This window comes from Macaca fascicularis, chromosome 15 (genome assembly GCF_037993035.2).
Source record: "Macaca fascicularis isolate 582-1 chromosome 15, T2T-MFA8v1.1".
In the NCBI taxonomy this organism is placed as follows: domain Eukaryota; kingdom Metazoa; phylum Chordata; class Mammalia; order Primates; family Cercopithecidae; genus Macaca; species Macaca fascicularis.
The window spans coordinates 114,464,998-114,486,289 of record NC_088389.1 but is presented as its reverse complement, the minus strand read 5'-3'; the positions used below and the strand labels follow the sequence as shown (position 1 = coordinate 114,486,289).

The 21,292-nt window shown below is 40.5% G+C and overlaps 1 protein-coding gene across 7 annotated transcripts in view; it reads left to right on the top strand.

Moving 5' to 3' along the window:
* KIF27 (kinesin family member 27) overlaps positions 1-21,292 on the top strand; it is an 87,174-nt gene that overhangs the window by 61,210 nt on the left and 4,672 nt on the right. For 6 of the 7 annotated variants that reach the window (XM_005582030.4, XM_065530747.2, XM_065530744.2 and 3 more), the window contains 4 exons: positions 2,109-2,324; positions 7,889-8,095; positions 11,128-11,326; positions 17,348-17,512. In XM_005582030.4, the coding sequence (XP_005582087.3) occupies positions 2,109-2,324; positions 7,889-8,095; positions 11,128-11,326; positions 17,348-17,512 (787 nt within the window). The remainder of the gene's footprint in view (positions 1-2,108; positions 2,325-7,888; positions 8,096-11,127; positions 11,327-17,347; positions 17,513-21,292) is intronic. The other variant, XM_065530746.1, reaches the window with a different exon arrangement.

Genomic DNA, 21,292 nt, shown 5'->3' with positions numbered 1-21,292 from the left:
CCAGTAATATGAGACTCTAGACTGAAATAGCCCATCAAGGCCCCAGCAAAATGAGTACCCAAAACATAGCATTGTGAAGGTTTGGATACACTGAGGAAAAAAGAAGGTCCTGAAAGCATCTAGACAAAAAAGACTACTTATAAATTGCAAGAATCAGAATGGCATTGGACTTCTCAGCTTTCCTCATGACAAGTTTAAGATCTGAAGCAATCTTTAAACTCATGAGGAAAATTAAGTCTAATAAATAATTTTCTTCTTAGCCAAACTGTCAATCAAATGTGAAGCTATAATAAGCATTTTCAGGTATAAAAAACAAAACCAAAAATCTCCCATTAAGCCTGTCCAAGGAAACTACTAGAGAATGTGCTCCACAAAAATAATGGCACAAACTATGAAAAAGGAGGACTCGGGATTCTGAAAATGTGCTGCAACATGGAAATTCTCAGGAAATACCAAAGGGAAGACCCAGGACAACTGGTCCAGGGTGGAGCAGGATGGACGCTCCAGGCAAAATGTTTCCAGAAAAGAATAGATTGAAAAGATTTCCTGATAAGTTTGATCAAATGAAAAAGTGTTGAGGAATTTTATAGTTCTGTTGGAGAAGAATTAGCTATAAGGTGCAATAAAAAGTTGTATCAAAACAGAAGCATGATCATTTCACACTAGATAGTTCACCTATGAATAACAAAGTTATAATAATGAAAATGAATATTGATTGAACTAAAAACTGTAATGTAACTTATATTGGGAGAATGGAGGAGATTGGGAAGTAGAGTAGCTATAAGAGTGCTAAATCCTTATCTCCCATAATACACAGTCAATAGACAATGTCTAAAATTGATAATGTCATTCAGAAACATAGACATAAACACCAGAAGAACCAACTGAAAAGGCTGAAGGTGGCTGTCTGGGAGTAGGATTCAATTAAAAGCTTGGGGGAGGGGAATGCTTTTTTAAAATTATAAACCTTGGCCGGGCGTGGTGGCTCACGCCTGTAATCCCAGCACTTTGGGAGGCCGAGGTGGGCGGATCACAAGGTCAGGAGATCGAGACCACGGTGAAACCCCGTCTCTACTAAAAATAGAAAAAATTAGCCGGGCGCAGGGGCGGGCGCCTGTAGTCCCAGCTACTCGGGAGGCTGAGGCAGGAGAATGGCGTGAACCCGGGAGGCGGAGCTTGCAGTGAGCCGAGATTGCACCACTGCACTCCAGCCTGGGCGACAGAGCGAGACTCCATCTCAAAAAAAAAAAAAAAAAATTATAAACCTTATGATAGTATGTGTCTATATAATAAACCTTATAGTAGTATATGCAGATAATTACTGTGAAAAATATTTTACAAATTACCTGAAATTTGACCATAATGAACATCTCCATAAATCTGGCCATATTTTCTGATCAGAATGAATTAAGAGTAAAAACAAATTATATGTTTAAGCCAACCAATCATATGTTTAAACACACCAAAGCTCAACCCCTAGTAAATTGTAACATAATTCTACAATGTAGAATGTAAGCGAAGAAAGAAAAGTTCAGTTTAGAAAATAAGAAAAAAGAAAAATACTGCCTCTGAAAACCTAGTCAAGGCAATTCTTGGTAGTAAACTCAGAGTTTAAATAAACGTTTTTTTTAAAAAGGCATTCAACTTAAGATTTTAGAAAATGAACACCCCGGGTGGGCGCGGTGTCTCACGTGTGTAATCTTAGAACTTTGGGGGCTGAGGCGGGTGGATTACCTGAGGTCAGGAGTTCAAGACCAGCCTGGCCAACATGGTAAAACCCTGTCTCTACTGAAAATACAAAAAATTAACTGTGCGAGGTGGCAAGCGCCTGTAATCCCAGCAACTCGGGAGGCTGAAGCAGGAAAATCGCTTGAACCTGGGAAGCGGAGATTGCAGTCAGCTGAGGTCGCACCATTGCACTCTACCCTGGGGAACAAGAGCAAAACTCCATCTCAAAAACAAAAAAAAGAAAATGAATACCCCCTCCCTCAATAATGTAAAAACTAAAAATATATTCATTTAGCAATTTTCTCTCTGTTTTTCCTAATTTTTATGCAGTCTAGATTTCTAGTAACTGTTTCTGGTGTCTGGTGGGTTGTATCTTTTAGGCCTTAAACACAGATAATTTGAAAATATCAACTCGCCTGAACTTACTGGAACAAGAGTTGTCTGAAAAGAATGTGCAGCTCCAGACTAGCACAGCTGAGGAGAAAATAAAGATTTCAGAACAAGTTGAAGTCCTCCAGAAAGAAAAGGATCAGCTCCAGAAACGAAGAAACAGTGTGGATGAAAAACTTAAAAATGGCAGAGTGTTATCACCTGAAGTAAGTCAGTATTCTTTGGAACTGGAGGTGCTGTATGATGGATCACTTGAGTGATTTCCTCAGTCTTTTTCACATAATCATAAATATTATCCGTTAAACTTGGTTTTGAGATTTTGTCAGATGTAGTGAATTCACCTGGCACTTATTTGGCACCATAAACCATGCTTGACTAGAGACTGAGATATCCTTACATAGTGGTCCATGGACATGGCCCCTTCCTGGCACTGCCAGGCATTTGGAAACTATTACTTTCCTTGAGTATATTTGCCTCCTCAGCTGGGGTTTCTCGTCTGAAATCATAGAACATAGAAAATGATTTGAGGGACTCTTTTGGAGGGCACCTGACTTTTCTCTATACATATTTCGTGAATGATACTAGGTAATTTATTACATACAGCAGATGCCTAAGGAATTAGGGGTTAATTCTTTCCATGAAACCTTGGTTGAGAAGGCCCAGTGTCCATACTATGTCCAGCCAAATAGATGCATAAAATTCCAATCCCAGTAAAAGACCTTTTAGTTACAGTTACAGTTTTTTAAAACTATAGTTTTAGTTCTAGTTTTTAAAAACTATGTAGAAGATGATTCATTTACAGGCTGTCAAATTGCCCCAGACTTTGTCTTTTTTCAAAATTTTCAGTCAGTTGGCAGTGGTACCTGTACCTTACTTCATCAGAGAAAGATGAATTTTTGAATCGGAACTGCCTCCCCAGGTATTTATTGTTGGTGTCTTATCATTACCAAAGCAAGGGAAAGTTGCTCAGAGAAGGTGAATAGCTGAGAATCACACACATTGGTGAATCTTGTAGTGTTTTAGTTTGGAGCAAGTGACAGGAAGTTAAGGGGGCTAGTTAAGAAATAGGAGCAAGGATAACGTTAGATTGTTGCTCATTGAGAATTGATGAAAGGATTGATTTACAAATCAATCCTTGACTGGGGGCTAAGTGGCAGTTGAAAGGAACATTATAGACCTCTATTGCCCTGTTTTATAATTTAAGCTGGGTAAATGTGCAGAGGAACAGAGAGCCAGGTTGTCCTCCCAAGGTGTTAAATTGGAGTCCAAGGCTTATAGATTTGAAGACATGAGAGCCTAAGATACAGCAGAATTCAAATATTTAAGGAATTCTGCCTGTGACTATAACTAAGCTCTATAGAAGAAGCAAAAACAAAAAACAAAAAAAACCAAAGTATTATGTTTCCCTTGAGAAATTAATATTCTATTTGGGAAAACAGGTAAAAATATAAGAAAACTCTAAACTCTGAAGGACATTGAAAATCAAGTTGTGGATAATGTATTTACAGCTATACCTCTTACATTATTTATTCAAAGCAATGAAGTGATCATTTGGGGGAAGATTCATCAAGGCAGCCTCAATAGATCAGAATCTTGAGCTAGATTATGAAAAACATGATATGCAGTGGCAGATATGAGAAGTCCGTTTTAGATAGAACATCTTTGAATAAGGCACAGAGATGAGAATTAACAAACTACGTTTGCAGTAGGGTAGAGTTCCATTAATATCAAGAAACATTTAGGTTTCTATTTCATGTGGGATCCTGTAACAAAAAGCATTTACAGATTTGTGGTGAAAATATAGTATGATGCATGATACCTATTTTGCAGCTATTCCGGACTGGGGTTTGAGGGAAGGATGAGCCTCCTACAACTGGTAGAGTTCTAATTAGTCACATGAGCTTCTATGTCCCTTTCTTCCACATGGTTGGTTCTTCTTAGTGTAGCTCTCTAGTGAGGCTCTGCTCTTACCACAATTTTAAAGCCAAGGTTAATATTCCCAAATAGATCTGTCACTAGCAGATGATCAAGAGCATGAGATTCTGATGTGACACAAGGTATCAATAAAATCTAGTTGGAATGGTTTGCTATCTTAATGTCTTTAAACTTGTTTAGGATTATTTTCTCTTTCCACAGTAAATTAAAATATTTTTCCTAATTTTATTACTTTATGGAAATTGATAGATTTTAGATCGTTACACTAATAGAAGATTACTCAACAATTTACTACAGACAAGTCACACTGCTCTTTTTTTTTTTTTTTTGGTAAAATTCAGAAACTAAAATTAAAGAATACTTGAACCTTAGGTTTCTAATAATACAGAGTAGTTGCTTAGTAGGGAGGAAAATATAAGAACTATTATCTTTATTTAATCTTTTAAACTTTCGGGCCGGGCGCGGTGGCTCAAGCCTGTAATCCCAGCACTTTGGGAGGCCGAGGCGGGCGGATCACAAGGTCAGGAGATCGAGACCACAGTGAAACCCCGTCTCTACTAAAAATACAAAAAATTAGCCGGGCGCGGTGGCGGGCGCCTGTAGTCCCAGCTACTCAGGAGGCTGAGGCAGGAGAATGGCGGGAACCCGGGAGGCGGAGCTTGCAGTGAGCCGAGATCGCGCCACTGCACTCCAGCCTGGGTAACAGCGTGAGACTCCGTCTCAAAAAAAAAAAAAAAAAAAATCTTTTAAACTTTCAATTTCGCATTTTATGAGAACATACAATTTTTTTTTGGAAATGGAGTCTCTGTCGCTCAGGCTGAAGTGTAGTGGTGCGATCTCGGCTCACTGCCTCTGCCTCCTGGGTTCAAGCAATTCTCCTGCCTCAGCCTCCCGAGTAGCTGGGATTACAGACGTGCGCCACCATGCCCAGCTAATTTTTTTTTTTTTTCCCGAGACAGAGTCTTGCTCTGTCACCAGGCTAGAGTGCAGTGGCATGATCCCAGCTCATTGCAACCTCCACCTCCCCGGTTCAAGCGATTCCCCTGTTGCAATCTCCCAAGTAGCTGGGATTACAGGCACGTGCCATCACGCCTGGCTAATTTTTTGTATTTTAGTAGAGATGGGGTTTCATCATGTTGACCAAGATGGTCTCGATCTCCTGACCTCGTGATCCGCCCACCTTGGCCTCCCAAAGTGCTGGGATTACAGGCGTGAGCCACCGCGCCCAGCCTAATTTTTGCATTTTTAGTAGAGACGAGGTTTCGCTATGTTGGTCAGGCTGGTCTCGAACTCCTGACCTCAAGTGATCCACCCGCCTCAGCCTCCCAAAGTGCTGGGTTTACAGGCATGAGCCACCGCACCCTGCTGAGAACATATAATTTATAGAGAAATCTATGCAGTGCTTGCTTAAAAGTTATCATTAGTTTTTTGTTTCATTTTACTTGGTCTCTGGACCAGCAGCAACAGCATCACTTGGGATCTTGTTAGAAATGCAGATCCTCAGGCCCCAATTGGACTTGCTGGATCAGAATCTGAATTCTAGTGAGCTCCTCGGTACACATTAAAGTTGAAAAGCAGTGCTCGATCATAAAACAGTCAACTCTTGATAACCTGTGGTATGTATTGTGACAAATTTTTCATCCCAGGATAGTTTCCCATTGCCACATATCTTGTCAACCTATACCTATTGCTGAGTTAGAGGGAACTACAAACATTGATATGCTGCATCCTCACTGGAGTGGGCTGTCCTTGGGTTTCTATATTCATACTACCTTATATTATCTCAGTACTTCCTTAACTTAGATCCAAAACCATAGAAACTGAATTTATATGAAATTGTCCTCAGCCACGTATAAAGGCAAACTCTTCACATTTGTTTTTGATAAAATATAGTCACAGTATGAATTCAAAAGTCAAGTACAGTAAAGTCCTCACTGAACATTGTGGATAGGTTCTTGGAAATTGTGACTTTAAGAGACACCATGTACATCAGGTCCTCAAATTACATTGTTTTCCTTCAACATAGTTGCTTTTGTTATGAAGTTAATAGGAAAAAAAAAACTGTTGTATTATATATTGTTTCTCTTAAAGTCACAGTTTCCAAGAACCTATTGATGATAAGGACTTACTCTATTTTGGATAATTCACTTTTATTTGTGGCTCCTCTTACTTGTTCACCTAAGTACATTTTAGTATTTAAGGATTTTTTTTCTTGAAAAGGTGAATATTATTTTATTCCTTATGAAGCAGTGATCAAACTATCAAATTCCATATGGTTAGTGATTGCACAGAGAAAAAGAATGGCTGATGAGCATTTTTCTTTAGGTAGATCAGAAATATTCACACTCTTGGCCAGGCATGGTGGCTCACACCTATAATCCCATCACGTTGGGAGGCTGAGGCAGGCAGATCACCTGAAGTCAGGAGTTCCAAGACCAGCCTGGCCAATGTGGCGAAACCCCTTCTCAACTAAAAATACAAAAATTAGCTAGGCGTGATGGCATGCACCTATAATCCCAGCTACTTGGGAGGCTGAGGCAGGAGAATTGCTTAAATCCTTAAACCCAAGAGGTGGAGGTTGCAGTGAGCTGAGATCCCACCACGACCCTGTCTCAGAAAGAAAAAAAAAAAAAAAGAAAGAAAGAAATATTCACATTATTTTCCTTTGGGGTGTTAGGGGGAGGAGTGGAGAGAAATAACATGGGTCCTGTAACCAAGGACACATGAAAAATTTTTTTCTCCTCTTTCTTAACAGATACTGAGTTCAAACTATATGATAGGTACTGTGCTGGGCAATAAGGGTGTGGAGATGGACAAGTCAGTCTGCCACAGGAACTTATTGAGGTGGCCTCCACAATAGGTATAGGTCTATGGAAACATATATCCAAGTCTCACCAATCTGAGGTAATTCCTTGCCAGAGATTTGTATCACCAACATAACATGTATTTGGATAGTTCAATGAACTGGAAGAGCTGGGCATGGTAGTGTGTGCCTGTAGTCCCAGCTACTCAGGAGGGCAAGGTAGGAGGTTCGCTTGAGCCAAGAGTTTGAGTTCAGCCTGGGCAACATAGTGAGACCCTGTGTCCAAAAAAAAAAAGAAAAGAAAAAAACTTGTAGGTTTTCCGACAGGGATTCATTGATCTTCTCTGGTATGTGAAAAAATACTACGCTGCCCTATTTTATAACGCCTACATTTTCCTTCTAATAACATTTCATAGGAATCTTATGAAATATGTCAGATACTTAAATCCTCACTACTTTTTAATGCCATATTGTGCTTTTTTTTATTACTAGTTCTTAATAACTTATTCTAAATATTTAGAGTAAGTTATTCCCTCTAGGCAGTATATTGTTTTGATAGATCATTGAAGGGACAACAGTAAATCTCTGGATCTCACTAGTGGAAATATTGACACATAATATGCACTTTAGGGACTATGGAGGAGATGCATGACAATACTGCTAATCCTGTGGGCTTAGGCTTTGTTCAAGTATATTCCTTGGATTAGATGATCAGCATTTGTAGTATGACCTTGGAACATTTCAGAACTCACCTAAACTTCTGTCTTTTCCATTTCATTCCATCAGGTTTATTGTGAGGGCTTAATGATTATGTTAATATGTTGTGTGTATGTGTATGTGTGTGTATACATGTGTGTATACACATAACCTCTGCATTATGTGGTATAGCAAGCACTCAAAAAACATTTTCTTAAAATCTAGTAAAAGAGTGGTAATGTCCATTAGACTCAAATAGTTTAGTAGGATCTGAGTATATGACAAAGTCAAAGTTATACTATTTCATTTAAAATGAGTGATTTCTGTTATATCTAGGAAGAACATGTTCTTTTCCAACTTGAAGAAGGGATTGAAGCTTTGGAAGCTGCAATTGAATATAAGAATGAAAGTATCCAGCGTCGCCGGAACTCACTTAGAGCATCATTCCATAACCTCTCTCGTAGTGAAGCAAATGTCTTGGAACAAATAGCTTGCCTGAGTCCTGTTGAGATTAGAGCTATTCTTTTCAGATATTTCAATAAGGTTTGTTTTTGAGGGTCAGAATATTTTTCTTATACAGATGGGTCAAGATGCTTACATCCTACATTTTGAATTCTTAAAGAAATTGAAAGACTCAAAGATTTGATGGTGTAACTACAAATTTAAGCATGATTTCTCTTTATAGAACTAAATGTTGTCATCTGAAAGCTTTGTGATTATCCAAATATGTAGGCCTAACTTTGTGAGGTTCTTAAAGTTAGAGGGTCTTTCAAAAGAAGTCCTTTTTGAAAGTTTTTAAAACCAAAGAATTTAAGTTATATTCCTTGCTCATTATTTCTTGGATGATTTCTAGATTTGGATGTTGCTACCTGGCACTCATGAAAAATCAAAGGCCCTCCAAGTTTTGATTCCCTTTCCTTCATTGCTATAGGGTAGAGGAATCTGTACTTTCTTGTAATGTATTAGTTGAAATGAAGATGAAGTGGTGTATCAGTGGCAAAGATAATAATAGATTTTATTAACCTGAATGTGCCTAAATCAATTAAAATGTTGTATTTTTTACAGATTAAACCATTTTCTAATCCAGAGATGTTTCATAGCATTGAGAACTATATCCATCTTTTCTCTAATGTCTTTTCCACTTAAGATACATATTATGAAGTGTTAAACAATGAGATAACCCTTTCTCTGAAAAGTACATTCAATTTATGGGAATATCTGACAATTAATGAAAAATGAAACACTGATATTTTAAAATTAAGTCCTAAGGCCAGGCGCAGTGGCTCATGCTTGTAATCCCAGCACTTTGGGAGGCTGAGTCAAGAGAATCATTTGAGCCCAGAATTTGAGATCCTGTCTCTACAAAAAATACCAGAATTAGCCGGGTATGGTAGCATACACTTGTAGTCCTAGATAGTTGGGAGGCTGAGGCAGGAGGATCACATGAGCCCAGGAATTTGAGTTTGTAGTGAGCTATGATCATTACTGCACTTCAGCCTGGGGCAACAGAGCAACAGCCTGTCTCAAAAAAATTAAATAAAATTATAATTCTGTAAAATAAGGAAAAAAAATGAAAAATGTTATGCACAGCCTCCTCTTGGATAATCGTCATCAGTAGTAAGCTGCTGTTACTGTTATTGATGAGAGTGCATCCTATTGTTGCATGTTTGGAGAGTAGAAAGATGGTGGAGTCCTTTGATGTAGATAACTCTTTATGCTGCTCTTTTTTTTTTTCCCCGAGACGGAGTCTCACTCTGTTGTCCAGGCTGGTGTGATCTCGGCTCACTGCAACCTCCGCCCTCCAGGTTCAAGCAATTCTCCTGCCTCAGCCTCCTGAGTAGCTAGGATTACAGGCATGTGCTACCATGCCCGGCTAATGTTTGTATTTTTAGTAGAGATGGGGTTTCACCATGTTGGCCAGGCTGGTCTCAAACTCCTGACCTCGTGACCCTCCTGCCTCAGCCTCCCAAAGTGCTGGGATTACAGGTGTGAGCCACCCCACCTGGCCCTTGTGCTACTCTTAAAGCAAGGCAACCTGATTAAGGTCAGTGGATTTTCTGATCCTGGGAACCCTTGTATTAATGATTATTTTTCTGGAGAGGTCATTAGATTATTAACAAGTTCTGTGATGTAGACATTATCTGAAGTATTTTTACTTTACATCAGCAGGGAAGAATCCAATAGACAAAATGCATAACATGGCTGGGTGTGGTGGCTTTGGGACACTGAGGTAGGAGGATCCCAGTGCTTTGGGACACCGAGGCAGGAGGATCACTTGAGGCCAGGAATTCAAGACTAGCTTGGGCAACATAGTGAGACCCTGTCTCTATGAAAAAATTTTTTAAAAAAATTAGCCAGGCATGATGGCATGTACCTGTGCTCCCAGCTATGTGGGAGGCTGAGGTGGGAGGATCACTTGATCTCAGGAGTTGGAAGCTGCAGTGAACTATGATTACACCACTGCACTCCAACCTGAGGTGACAGAGTGAGACTCCATCTTAACAACAACAACAACAAAACACCCAAACTGTCACTTATTTATAACATCCATTCTGGAGTTTAAACTTGGAATTGTCTAGATGTTTCAAGAATCTTTACCCTCTCACTATCCACTTAGACTAGAGAAATAAAGTTACAGAATTATTAAATATAAACCACATAGATTACATTTAAGAAATTATGGAAGGGTGATTATTAGAGCAACAGTACATTAAAAATGAAAGGGTTGGCCGGGCGCGGTGGCTCACGCCTGTAATCCCAACACTTTGGGAGGCTGAGGCGGGTGGATTACAAGGCCAGGAGATTGAGACTATCCTGGCTAACACGGTGAAACCCCATCTCTACTAAAAATACAAAAAATTAGCTGGGCGTGGTGGTGGGCGCCTATAGTCCCAGCTACTTGGGAGACTGAGGCAGGAGAATAGCGTGAACCTGGGAGGTGGAGCTTACAGTGAGCCGAGATCGCGCCACTGCACTCCAGCCTGGGCAATAGAGCGAACTCCGTCTCAAAAAAAAAAAAAAAAAAAAAGTAATAGAAAGTGTCATCAATTCAGAATTCCAACAAATTCTGTTTTTTGTTTTGTTTTGTTTTGTTTTGTTTTTCCGAGATGGAGTTTTGCTCTTGTCGCCCAGGCTGGAGTGCAATGGGGCAATCTTGGCCCCACTGCAACCTCCACCTCCCGGGTTTAAGCCATTCTCCTGCTTCAGCCTCCCAAGTAGTTGGGATTACAGGCATGCACCACCACACCCAGCTAATTTTGTATTTTGTTTTTTTAGTAGAGATGGGGTTTTACCATGTTGGTCAGGTTGGTCTCAAACTCCCACCTCAGCCTCCCAAAGTGCTGGGATTACAGGCATGAGCCACCGTGCCTAGCCTGAATTCCAACAAATTCAAAAGGCTGTTAGGTTGTTTTGTGAATATGTTGCAAAGCATTTGCCTAAGGACCCAATACCTGGCAGGAATCATTTACACTATGGAGATTAAGGAAATTGATCTTTAAGTAGCCTAAGAAAAGTAGATTATTATATTAGCTTATCTAAGACACACTTAACAGGTCAAAATATGTATTTGCTAGGTGGTGAATTTGCGAGAAGCTGAACGGAAACAACAGTTATATAATGAAGAAATGAAAATGAAAGTTCTGGAACGGGATAATATGGTTCGTGAATTAGAATCTGCACTGGACCATTTAAAATTACAGTGTGACCGGAGACTGACCCTCCAGCAAAAGGAACATGAACAAAAGATGCAGTTGCTATTACATCATTTCAAAGGTAACTTCCCCTTTTTGACAGTTAGGTAAAGTCGATATGTAGGTGGGGGTACTGAAGGAAGACAGGACAGAATTTGATCACTTAAAAGCTCAACATGTTTAAATAGTTGCTACTTGTCTAAGTTTTTGGGCTTTACATGCTTTGGTTGCTGCATTTTGGGACAGTTGACTTTGTTGTAGGGCTATTCGTGCTTGGAATGCCATCCCTTCTGCCTGCCTCCAGTATGCACATAAGAACTGCTACAATCCTGTCAGCTTGTTGTTGGTCTAGTCTTTATGTAGAAATGTGGGATTAATTCAGGCTTTTTGGTATACAGTTGAATTTTTTTTTATTTCCCAGGGATATAATACTATTATATTTAAGTTATTTTCCACTCACAAAATTAAAGTGATAGGTTCTGTCATATTCCTAGTTATATTTCTGGTTATAATTGTCAGTTGATTATAAAATTTTCTGCATTAAAGTTATATCTTGGGTCAAAATTATACTGCCATTGATGGGCACGTACCATTATCAGTGAGCAGTAGTTCACCACCAACTCTGATAGAAAACTCTCAGAGTGATCTGGCCTCATTTTACCTAAGCATATGGCCAGTATACAGACAGCTACTATGGCAGCAAAATCATTGTTAGGTGATACTGTTACTCCTTCAATTCAAGCTGCTTAGTCTTGATTCTCATAAACCCATAACTGAAAATAGATCAAAAGGGATCTGGAAGAAGCAACCTGAGTAAGCAGAAAACTGGAAAAATCTGTGAATTTGAGTGTTGAGGCAATTTGCCTCTAAGTTAATTCTGTCACTGGTTAATTAGCAACCAGTTGCCTAATGACGATTTCCTTGCAAGATCTCACACATCATTACATTCAAACATGCTCTCCTTACCTTAGTTTAGTTCTGAAACTGATGTTTTAATATTTTTTTAAGTGACTGGGATTATACCACAAAAGTTCATGCTATGGCCAAATAAGAATATATAAAAACTTGGCCAAACACGGTGGCTCATCCCTGTAATCCCAGCACTTTGGGAGGCTGAGTGAAGAGGATCGTTTGAGCCCAGAAATTCGAGACCATCCTGGACAACATGGTGAAACCCCATCTCTACAAAAAATACAAAAAACTAGCCAAGCGTGGTGGCACGCGCCTGTAGTCCCAGCTACTTGGGAGGCTGAGATGGGAGGATCACCTGAGTCCCAGAGGTTGAGCCTGCAGTGGCTGTGGTCACACCACTGCACTCCAGCCTGGGTGACAGAGTAAGACCCTGTCTCAAAAAAAAAAAAAAAAAGTAAAAAAGTCATTCATTTCTATAGCTGTACAAATTGTTCATAACAAAGTTGTGGCTGGGTGCAGTGGCTCATGCCTATAGTCCCAGCATTTTGGAAGGTTGTGGTGGGAGGCTTACTTGAAAGCAGCCTGGGCACCATAGTAGGACCCCATCTGTATTAATCAAGGATCTCTAAAGGTACAGAACTAATATGATATATATATACACACACACACACACACACACACACACACGAGATATATAAAATATATAGGATATATATCGGACATATATATATAAATATAAAGGGGAGTTTATTGTATTGACTTACACGATTACAAGGTCCCACAATAGGCTGTCTGCAAGCTTGAGGAGCAAGGAAGCCAGCCCAAGTCTCAAAACTAAAGAACTTGGAGTCTGATGTTCGAGGACAGGAAGCACTCAGCATGGGAGAAAGATATAGGCTGGGAGGCTAGGCCAGTCTCACCTTTTTATGGTTTTTGCCTGCTTTATATTCATTGGCAGCTGATTAGATGGTGCACCAGATTAAGGTTGGATCTGCCTTCCCCAGCCTACTGACTCAAATGTTAACCTCCTTTGGCCACACCCTCACAGACACACCCAGGATCAATACTTTGCATCCTTCAATCCAATCAAGTTGACACTCAGTATTAACCATCACAAGTCCATCCCTTGTCAACTTGAACTCATGTATACACATCTCCTGAGATAATACATAATCTTCAAATAAAGATAATAGGTTATAATTACACCTAACATAATACAGCTGTCCTTTGTACAACCGGAAATGCACCAATCCCCAACCCAAACGCTAATACAGAAAGTTAACAATACTTAAATGCTGATGTGAAGTCAATAAATCTTGTGTCACGTGATAAAGGAAAAGGAAATAAAATGAAGATATTTTCTTTGTACGAGTGTATACATGCACAAACATGTTTTTAACAAAATAAGGAGGAAATATGACAGTTACAGTCCTCGTTTCTGCAGCTGGTCACGTGGTCATAGCTGGTATTGATGACTACCTTCTTCTGCTACCCATTCTGTATTCCCTTTGCCTTCAGCAAACACCTCAGCAGGTTGTGGGCTTTTTTCCTAGTGGAGTGACCTTTCAAACCTTCATTCCTGAAGGGTCTGGACCATTTGTAGTCCTGACTGGATTGGGCTGTTGTAGTTTCCCATTGACCTTAATCACAAAGCATGGTAATATTAAGCGACGCCCTAATGGATCTCCTGTATTTCGTGCATACTCTTCCTTACTTCTGTTATGGAGGAGTAGACTGATTTCATCTTGATAGTCCAGGTCACCCAGCCAACACTGTAACTCCCTTCTTAGCCTGTTGACTTAAAGGTAGGTGGAGCCCAAAGTGTCCAGGTGGCAATCTTAACTTTTAATTGTGTGTCTCCTGGTGGCTGTGTTCCTTCCTCTGGAACAAAGACCTCTAGGCCAGCAGAACGTAATGCTGCGGGAACAGAAAGCAAAAATGTTGCTACTGGATCACTAGGGGTGATGGTGGGTGGTGCCACTTCCACTTCCACCCCTTGGTCCCTGGACCCGTGAATCCTGGCTATGGGAGAAACAGTATCATGTATTGGATGCTGATGCAGAGCATATATGGCCTTCTGGAGAACTTTGTCCCAGCCCTGCAAAGTATTATCATCTAGTTGGCGTTGTAATTGTGACTTCAAAAGGCCATTCCACTGTTCTATCAATCTAGCTGCTTCAGGGTGATAGGGACCTTCATCCTGTGAATGACCAGTGAATCCCATGAGCATGAGCCCACTGCCGCACTTCTTTAGCCATGAAGTGAGTGACTTCGTCAGAGGCAATGCTGTGTGGAATACCATGACAGTGGATAAGGCATTCTGTGAGTCCACGGATGGTAATCTTGGCAGAAGTACTGCATGCAGGATAGGCAAACCCACATCCGGAGTTAAGTGTCTATTCCAGTGAGGACAAACCTCTGCCCTTTCCATGACAGAAGAGGTCCAATATAATCAACCTGCCACCAGGTAGCTGGCTGATCACCCTGAGGAATGGTGCCATATTGAGGGCTCAGTGATGGTCTCTGCTGCTGGCAAATTGGGCACTCAGCAGTGGCTGTAGTCAGGTCAGCCTTGGTAAGTGGAAATCCATGTTGCTGAGCCCACATCCCTGCCACCATGGCCACTTTGTTCGTGGGCCCATTGGGCAGTGAAAGGGGTGGCTGAGGAAAGAGGCTGAGTGGTGTCCACAAAACGGGTTATCGTATCCGCTTGATTATTAAAATCCTCGTCTGCTGAGGTCATCTGTTGGTGAACACTCACATGGGATACAAATATCTTCACAGTTTTTGACTACTCAGAGAGGTCCATCCACATCTCTCTTCCCCAAAATTCTTTGTCACCAGTTTTCCAATCATGCTTCTTCCAAGTCTCTGACCATCCAGCGAAACCACTGGCTACAGCCCATGAATCAGTATATAACCGCATATCTGGTCATTTCTTCTTCCATGCAAAGTGGACAACCAGGTGCACTGCTCGAATTTCTGCCCACTGGGAAGATCTCCCTTCACTGGTGTCCTTCAGGTATATCCTAGAAAGGGGCTGTAGTGCCACAGCTGTCCACTTTCAGGTGGTGCCTGCATATCGTGCAGAACCATCTGTGAACCAGACCCTAGTCTTCTCTTCCTCTGTCAACTGGTCATAGGAAACTGCCCATGAGGCCATTGGTGCAGGCTGGGGAGAGAAGGCAGGGTGGTGAGTGGAGACCATGGGCATTTGTGCCACTTCCTCATGTAACTTATGCCTTCAGGACCTGCTTGAGCCTGATCACATATATAGCATTTCTATTTGATGATGGAATGCTGCTGTGCACGACCCACTTTATAGCTAGATGGGTCAGAAAGCACCCTGTTCATGATGGGCAGTTCAGGTCACATGGTGACTTGATGACCCATAGTCAAACATTCAGTTTCCACCAAAGCCCAGTAACAGGCCAAGAGCTGTCTCTCAAAAGAAGAGTAGTTATCTACAGAAGATGGCAGGGCCTTGCTCCAAAATCCTAGAAGCCTCTGCTGTGATTCACCTTTGGGGACCAGCCAGAGGCTCCAAACAGCATCCCTGTGTGCCACTGACACCTCAAGCACCATTGGATCTGCTGGGTCATATGGCCCAAGGGGCAGGGAGCTTGCACAGCAGCCTGGACCTACTGCAGAGCCTTCTCCTCTTCTGCACACCATTCAAAACTGGCAGCCTTTCAGGTCACTCGATAAATGGGCCAGAGTAACACACCCAAATGAGGAATGTGCTGCCTTCAAAATCCAAATAGGCCCACTAGGCGTTGTGCCTCTTTTCTTGGTTGTAGAAGGGCCAAATGCAGAAACTTATCCTTCACCTTAGAAGGAATATCTCGACAGGCCCCACACCACTGGACCCCTAGAAATTTTACTGAGGTAGAAGAGTTCATCATTTTCTTTCATCACTTTGTCCACTGAACTTAGGAGCAACCAACCAGCTTCATTATGTTCCGTGGTTCTCCACATATGGTCAAATTTATTACGTATAGAGTCACTAAACTCCTTGCCTCTCATGAGCAGTGAATCAGGAGTGTCAAATGCATTTATTTTGCATAATTCCCTAAACAGTTCATGCCAAGGACTATCAGTGTTCTCCACACTATTAGAAGTAGAGTCCTTAGCATTTTTGGGTCTAATCAGATTAAGCAGCCAACTCCAGAAACCCCAAAACCAACAAAAGAACTCCATCCTTAATATTCTGTTCCTCTAGAACCACTCCTGGTACCAAAACCTATATTAGTCAGGGTTCTCTAGAGGGACAAGGGACAGAACTAATAGAAGACATATATATATAAAAATATATATATAGATAACTATATAAATATATATAGATATCTATATAAATATATCTATATATAAATATATCTGTCTACATATATATATAAAGGGGAGTTTATTATTAACTTACACAATCACAAGGTCCCATGGTAGGCTGTCTGCAAGCTTGAGGAGCAAGAAGAGCCAGTCTGAGTCTCGAAACTGAAGAGCCTGGAGTCTGATGTTCAAGGACAGGAAGCATCCAGCATGGAGAAAGATGTAGGCTGGGAGGCTAGGTCAGCCTCGCCTTTTTATGTTTTTCTGCCTGCTTTATATTCACTGGCAGCTGATTAGATGGTTCCCACCAGATTAAGGGTGGGTGTGTCTTCCCCAGCCCACTGACTCAAATGTTAACCTCCTTTGGCAACACCCTCACAGACACAGTCAATACTTGGCATCAATACCTGACATCCAAATTGTGGCTGAAAACAAACCCATTCAGGTAACAGATATGTGTAACATGCTTATATAGTCCAGGGGCTGTGTTAAAAACATAATTTTGCAGCTGGGCATGGTGGCTCATGTCTGTAATCCCAGCACTTTGGGAAGCCGAGGCAGGTGGATCACGAGGTCAGGAGATCGAGACGATCCTGGCTAACACGATGAAACCCCGTCTCTACTAAAAATACAAAAAAATTAGCTGGGTGTGGTGCCAGGCACCTGTAGTCCCAGCTACTCGGGAGGCTGAGGTAGGAGAATGGTGTGAACCCAGGAGGCGGAACTGGCAGTGAGCCGAGCAGCTCGCGCCACTGCACTCCAGCTTGGGCAACAGTGTGAAACTCTGTCTCAAACAAACAAACAAAAACATAATTTTGCATCATTTATTTAAAACTGATTTTAAATGCAAATTTTTGTTGTATAGAACAAGATGAAGAAGGCATTATGGAAACTTTCAAAACATATGAAGATAAAATCCAGCAGTTGGAAAAAGATCTTTATTTCTATAAGAAAACCAGCCGGGATCTTAAGAAGAAACTTAAGGAACTGGTAGGGGAAGCAATCCGGCGGCAACTAGCACCATCAGAGTGTAAGACTTTTAGTGTTGTCACTCTGTTTCTCTAGCATTTGGTGAAGTCATGCCAGCTTTGTAGTGTAGCCTTTACCAATTGATTGGGTTACTTAGGATTGGTACTTCTGTTTGTCTCTGTAAACAAAAATCGTTGTCTAAGATAGAACCACATGAGAAGTAGATGAATGAACAAATTTATAGATGCAAAGGAAATGATCAATTATTGATTGTCTGCCATGTGCCAGGGGCTTGTTGACCTTAACTCATTTAATCCCTAAATTAACTCTATAATCTAACATAGCTGTTGTATTTCAATTTTATAGTAAATTAAGCCTTCTGATTATCATTTAAAACGGTGTAAGGTAGATAAGAGTAAAAGTATGTATTTTTAAGATAAATCAGGTCTTTTTATATATCATGATCCCTGGAAATTAAAAAATATAATAGAACCTATTTTTAAGACAAAGATGTTTCCTTGTATAATTATATGTAGATACGTAGATTTAGCGCATTCCTAAATGAAATGATAACATATGACAAAATATTATACTTTGCAAAAGTAAAAAATACTATGAAGGTAATATATTGCTATGATTAAAATATACCCTCTTTAAGATAGCTGAATATATAGGAATGAATATTTCTAAAATAATAAAGTCTACATTGTATAAAAGAATTAGCTAATAATTCTAATAACTTAATTGTAATAACTTCAGTAATTTAAGTATGGTTTATGAAAAGTTGACTTTAAAATCTTTTAGGCACACACTGATTTTTTACCTGGAAAGAAAACTACTTAAAGATGGGCACACAAGATGTAAGAAGACCAGTGAAAAATAATATGGATGAGCAATGAAGTGATACATGCTGAATATGTAATAGAAGTAGAATTGGTCAGGTGCAGTGGCTCACGCCTGTAATCCCAGCACTTTGGGAGGCCAAGGCGGGCGGATCACTGGAGGTCAGGAGTTCAAGACCAACCTGACCAACATGGTGAAACCCCGTCTCTATTAAAACATACAGAATTAGCTGGGTGTGGTGGTGTATGCTTGTGGTGTATGCTCAGCTACTTACGAGGCTGAGGCAGGAGAATCACTTGAACCTGGGAGGCTGAGGTTGCAGTGAGCCGAGATCATGCCATTGCACTCCAACCTGGGCAACAAGAGCGAAAGTCTGTCTCAAAAAAATGCTAACTTATATTTGTGACATTTATCATGTATAGACATTTTCAAAAATAATTCCCTTTAGCCCCCAAACTCAGGATAGGCTGAGGTCTGCTAACTGCATTTTCAGATGAGGCCATTGACGCTTAGAGAAGGCAAGTGACGTATGGACAGAACAATAACTATAACATAGTCAATGTTGTCCCTCATCTTCTTACTGCTGGTTCAGTATTCCAGGATAAAAGTTGCCTTAGGATAAAGATGTGATACAAACATACAAATCCTGCCAAAGAGATGACACTTTCTGATTCTCAGTATAGTAATACAGAGGTACTTACCGATAAACTCATTTACTTGAAATACTGCTGGCTATATATAGCTAACACTTTAACTTGAAACATTACTTGCCAAAAATTAAAAAGTAAACAGGTATCAAGTAAGAAACAGAATAATCAACATAAGACCACTTTAGCTTTTAAAAAAAGTCTACTGTCAAATTTGAGGTATCTGATATTAGACATCTAGTTTGTAAATGGCCCATGTTTATGCCACTGAGTCTACTAGACATTTCTTTAAAATGACAATGTGATATACAGGTTTAAGAAATCAGGATCTTCATCCTGCTCTTTAACCAAACACACAAATCTAAAACACAGTTAATTTTGGAGAAGTGTACAATGAGAATAACACTGTTCTGACCAACTAACCCAAGGAGTCTAGTCTTGATAATAATGTTGGAGATACTATTTCAGCTAATTTGCTATTCTACTTAGAAACATTTAAAATACTTCTATTTTTGGCTATAAAAAGTAATGTATAGTCATTATAGAAAAATCTGGGCCGGGCGCGGTGGCTCAAGCCTGTAATCCCAGCACTTTGGGAGGCCGAGGCGGGCGGATCACGAGGTCAGGAGATCGAGACCATCCTGGCTAACACGGTGAAACCCCGTCTCTACTAAAAAATACAAAAAACTAGCCGGGCGAGGTGGCGGCGCCTGTAGTCCCAGCTACTCGGGAGGCTGAGGCAGGAGAATGGCGTAAACCCGGGAGGCGGAGCTTGCAGTGAGCTGAGATCCGGCCACCGCACTCCAGCCTGGGCGACAGAGCCAGACTCCGTCTCAAAAAAATTAAAAAATTAAAATTAAAAAAAAAGAAAAATCTGAAAATGAAGAAAACAAATCAGTTATAATCCTACCCACATTTGAGCATAATTCTTTTCATATTTTCCCCATGCTTTAAAATATACAGTTGCAACTATATTGGGGATATAGTTTACACTATATCCTATCTCATAATGCTACTCTAATATAATGACATGAAACAAGGTTTGTTTGAATTATAAAATGTAGCAATTTATATCAAACTGAGTTCCAGAAAATGTTTTACATGCTTAATAATCAGTATCCTAGTTAATAAATAACTATCTTGGTATTTGGTGCAGTGTTTTTTTGTTTGTTTATTTTTTGTTTGTGAGATGGAGTTTCATTCTTGTTACCCAGGCTGGAGTACAGTGGCGCTATCTCAGCTCACTGCAACCTCCACCTCCTGGGTTCAAGCGATTCTCCTGCCTCAGCCCCCCGAGTAACTGGGATTGCAGGTGCCACCACCAGGCCCGGCTAATTTTTTGTATTTTTAGTAGAGACCATTTCGGCCAGGCTGGTCTCGAATCCCTGACCTCAGGTGATCTACCAACCTCGGCCTCCCAAAGTGCTGGGATTACAGGCGTGAGCCGCCGTGCCTGGCGGTTCAGTGGGTTTTGATAGAAGACTGTCTACAAGACTTATATTTTCTTTGAATATTTTTGGCATTTTCATATTGCAGAAAAATTCATCTTTTGACTAAAATATCTTGGGTCACTTGATGGTCATCCTATGTTACAGTGTATACGTTTTCTAACAGGATAAAATCAGTTTTATATGAACCTGCATTCTCTCTACTTATATTTAAACCTATCCTCGTATCAATTTAAATCACTATAAAACTATGTGTAAGGATAATAGAGTCAAAAGATCTGGGGTGGAATCCTTACTTCTTTCACTAGTCATCTGACCTTGGGCAAATTAATCTTTCCCTAGTTGGTTCCCTCAATTATAAAATTCTGGAAAAGGGAAACTTTCTTGTGAAGAATCCAACTGGGCTTTGGAGTGAGCCTCAGCAATGAGCCTCTTATCATCTTTTGAAAATAAGATGTCTTACTCCTTCCCCCAGATACTGTCATCTGGGGAGCACGAATTTTTTTTTTTTTTTTTAAGAGTTGGGGTCTTGCTCTGTTGCCCAGGCTGGAGTGTAGTGGTACAATCATGGCTCACTGCAGCCTCAAACTCCTGGGCTTGAGCAATCCTCCCACCTCAGCCTCTCGAGTAGCTGGGGCTACAGGTATGAACCACTGCATCCAGCTAGGGTGCAACATTTTTAAAAGCTTCCCAGTGACTCTGAAGTACAGCAAAGTCTGGGAGCCACTGTCTGTGGTCAACTTTGTATGAGTTCCATGTACGAGGATCTAGATCATTTGCTATTTTAGGTTATTTGATTTTGAGGTAATTTTAAGAACTAGAGAGTCAGTTATGTTTTAAACCAGGGGTTACAAACTAGAATGCTTACCTGAGCCAGGGAAGCCAGAGTGAGCAGTGGGGACT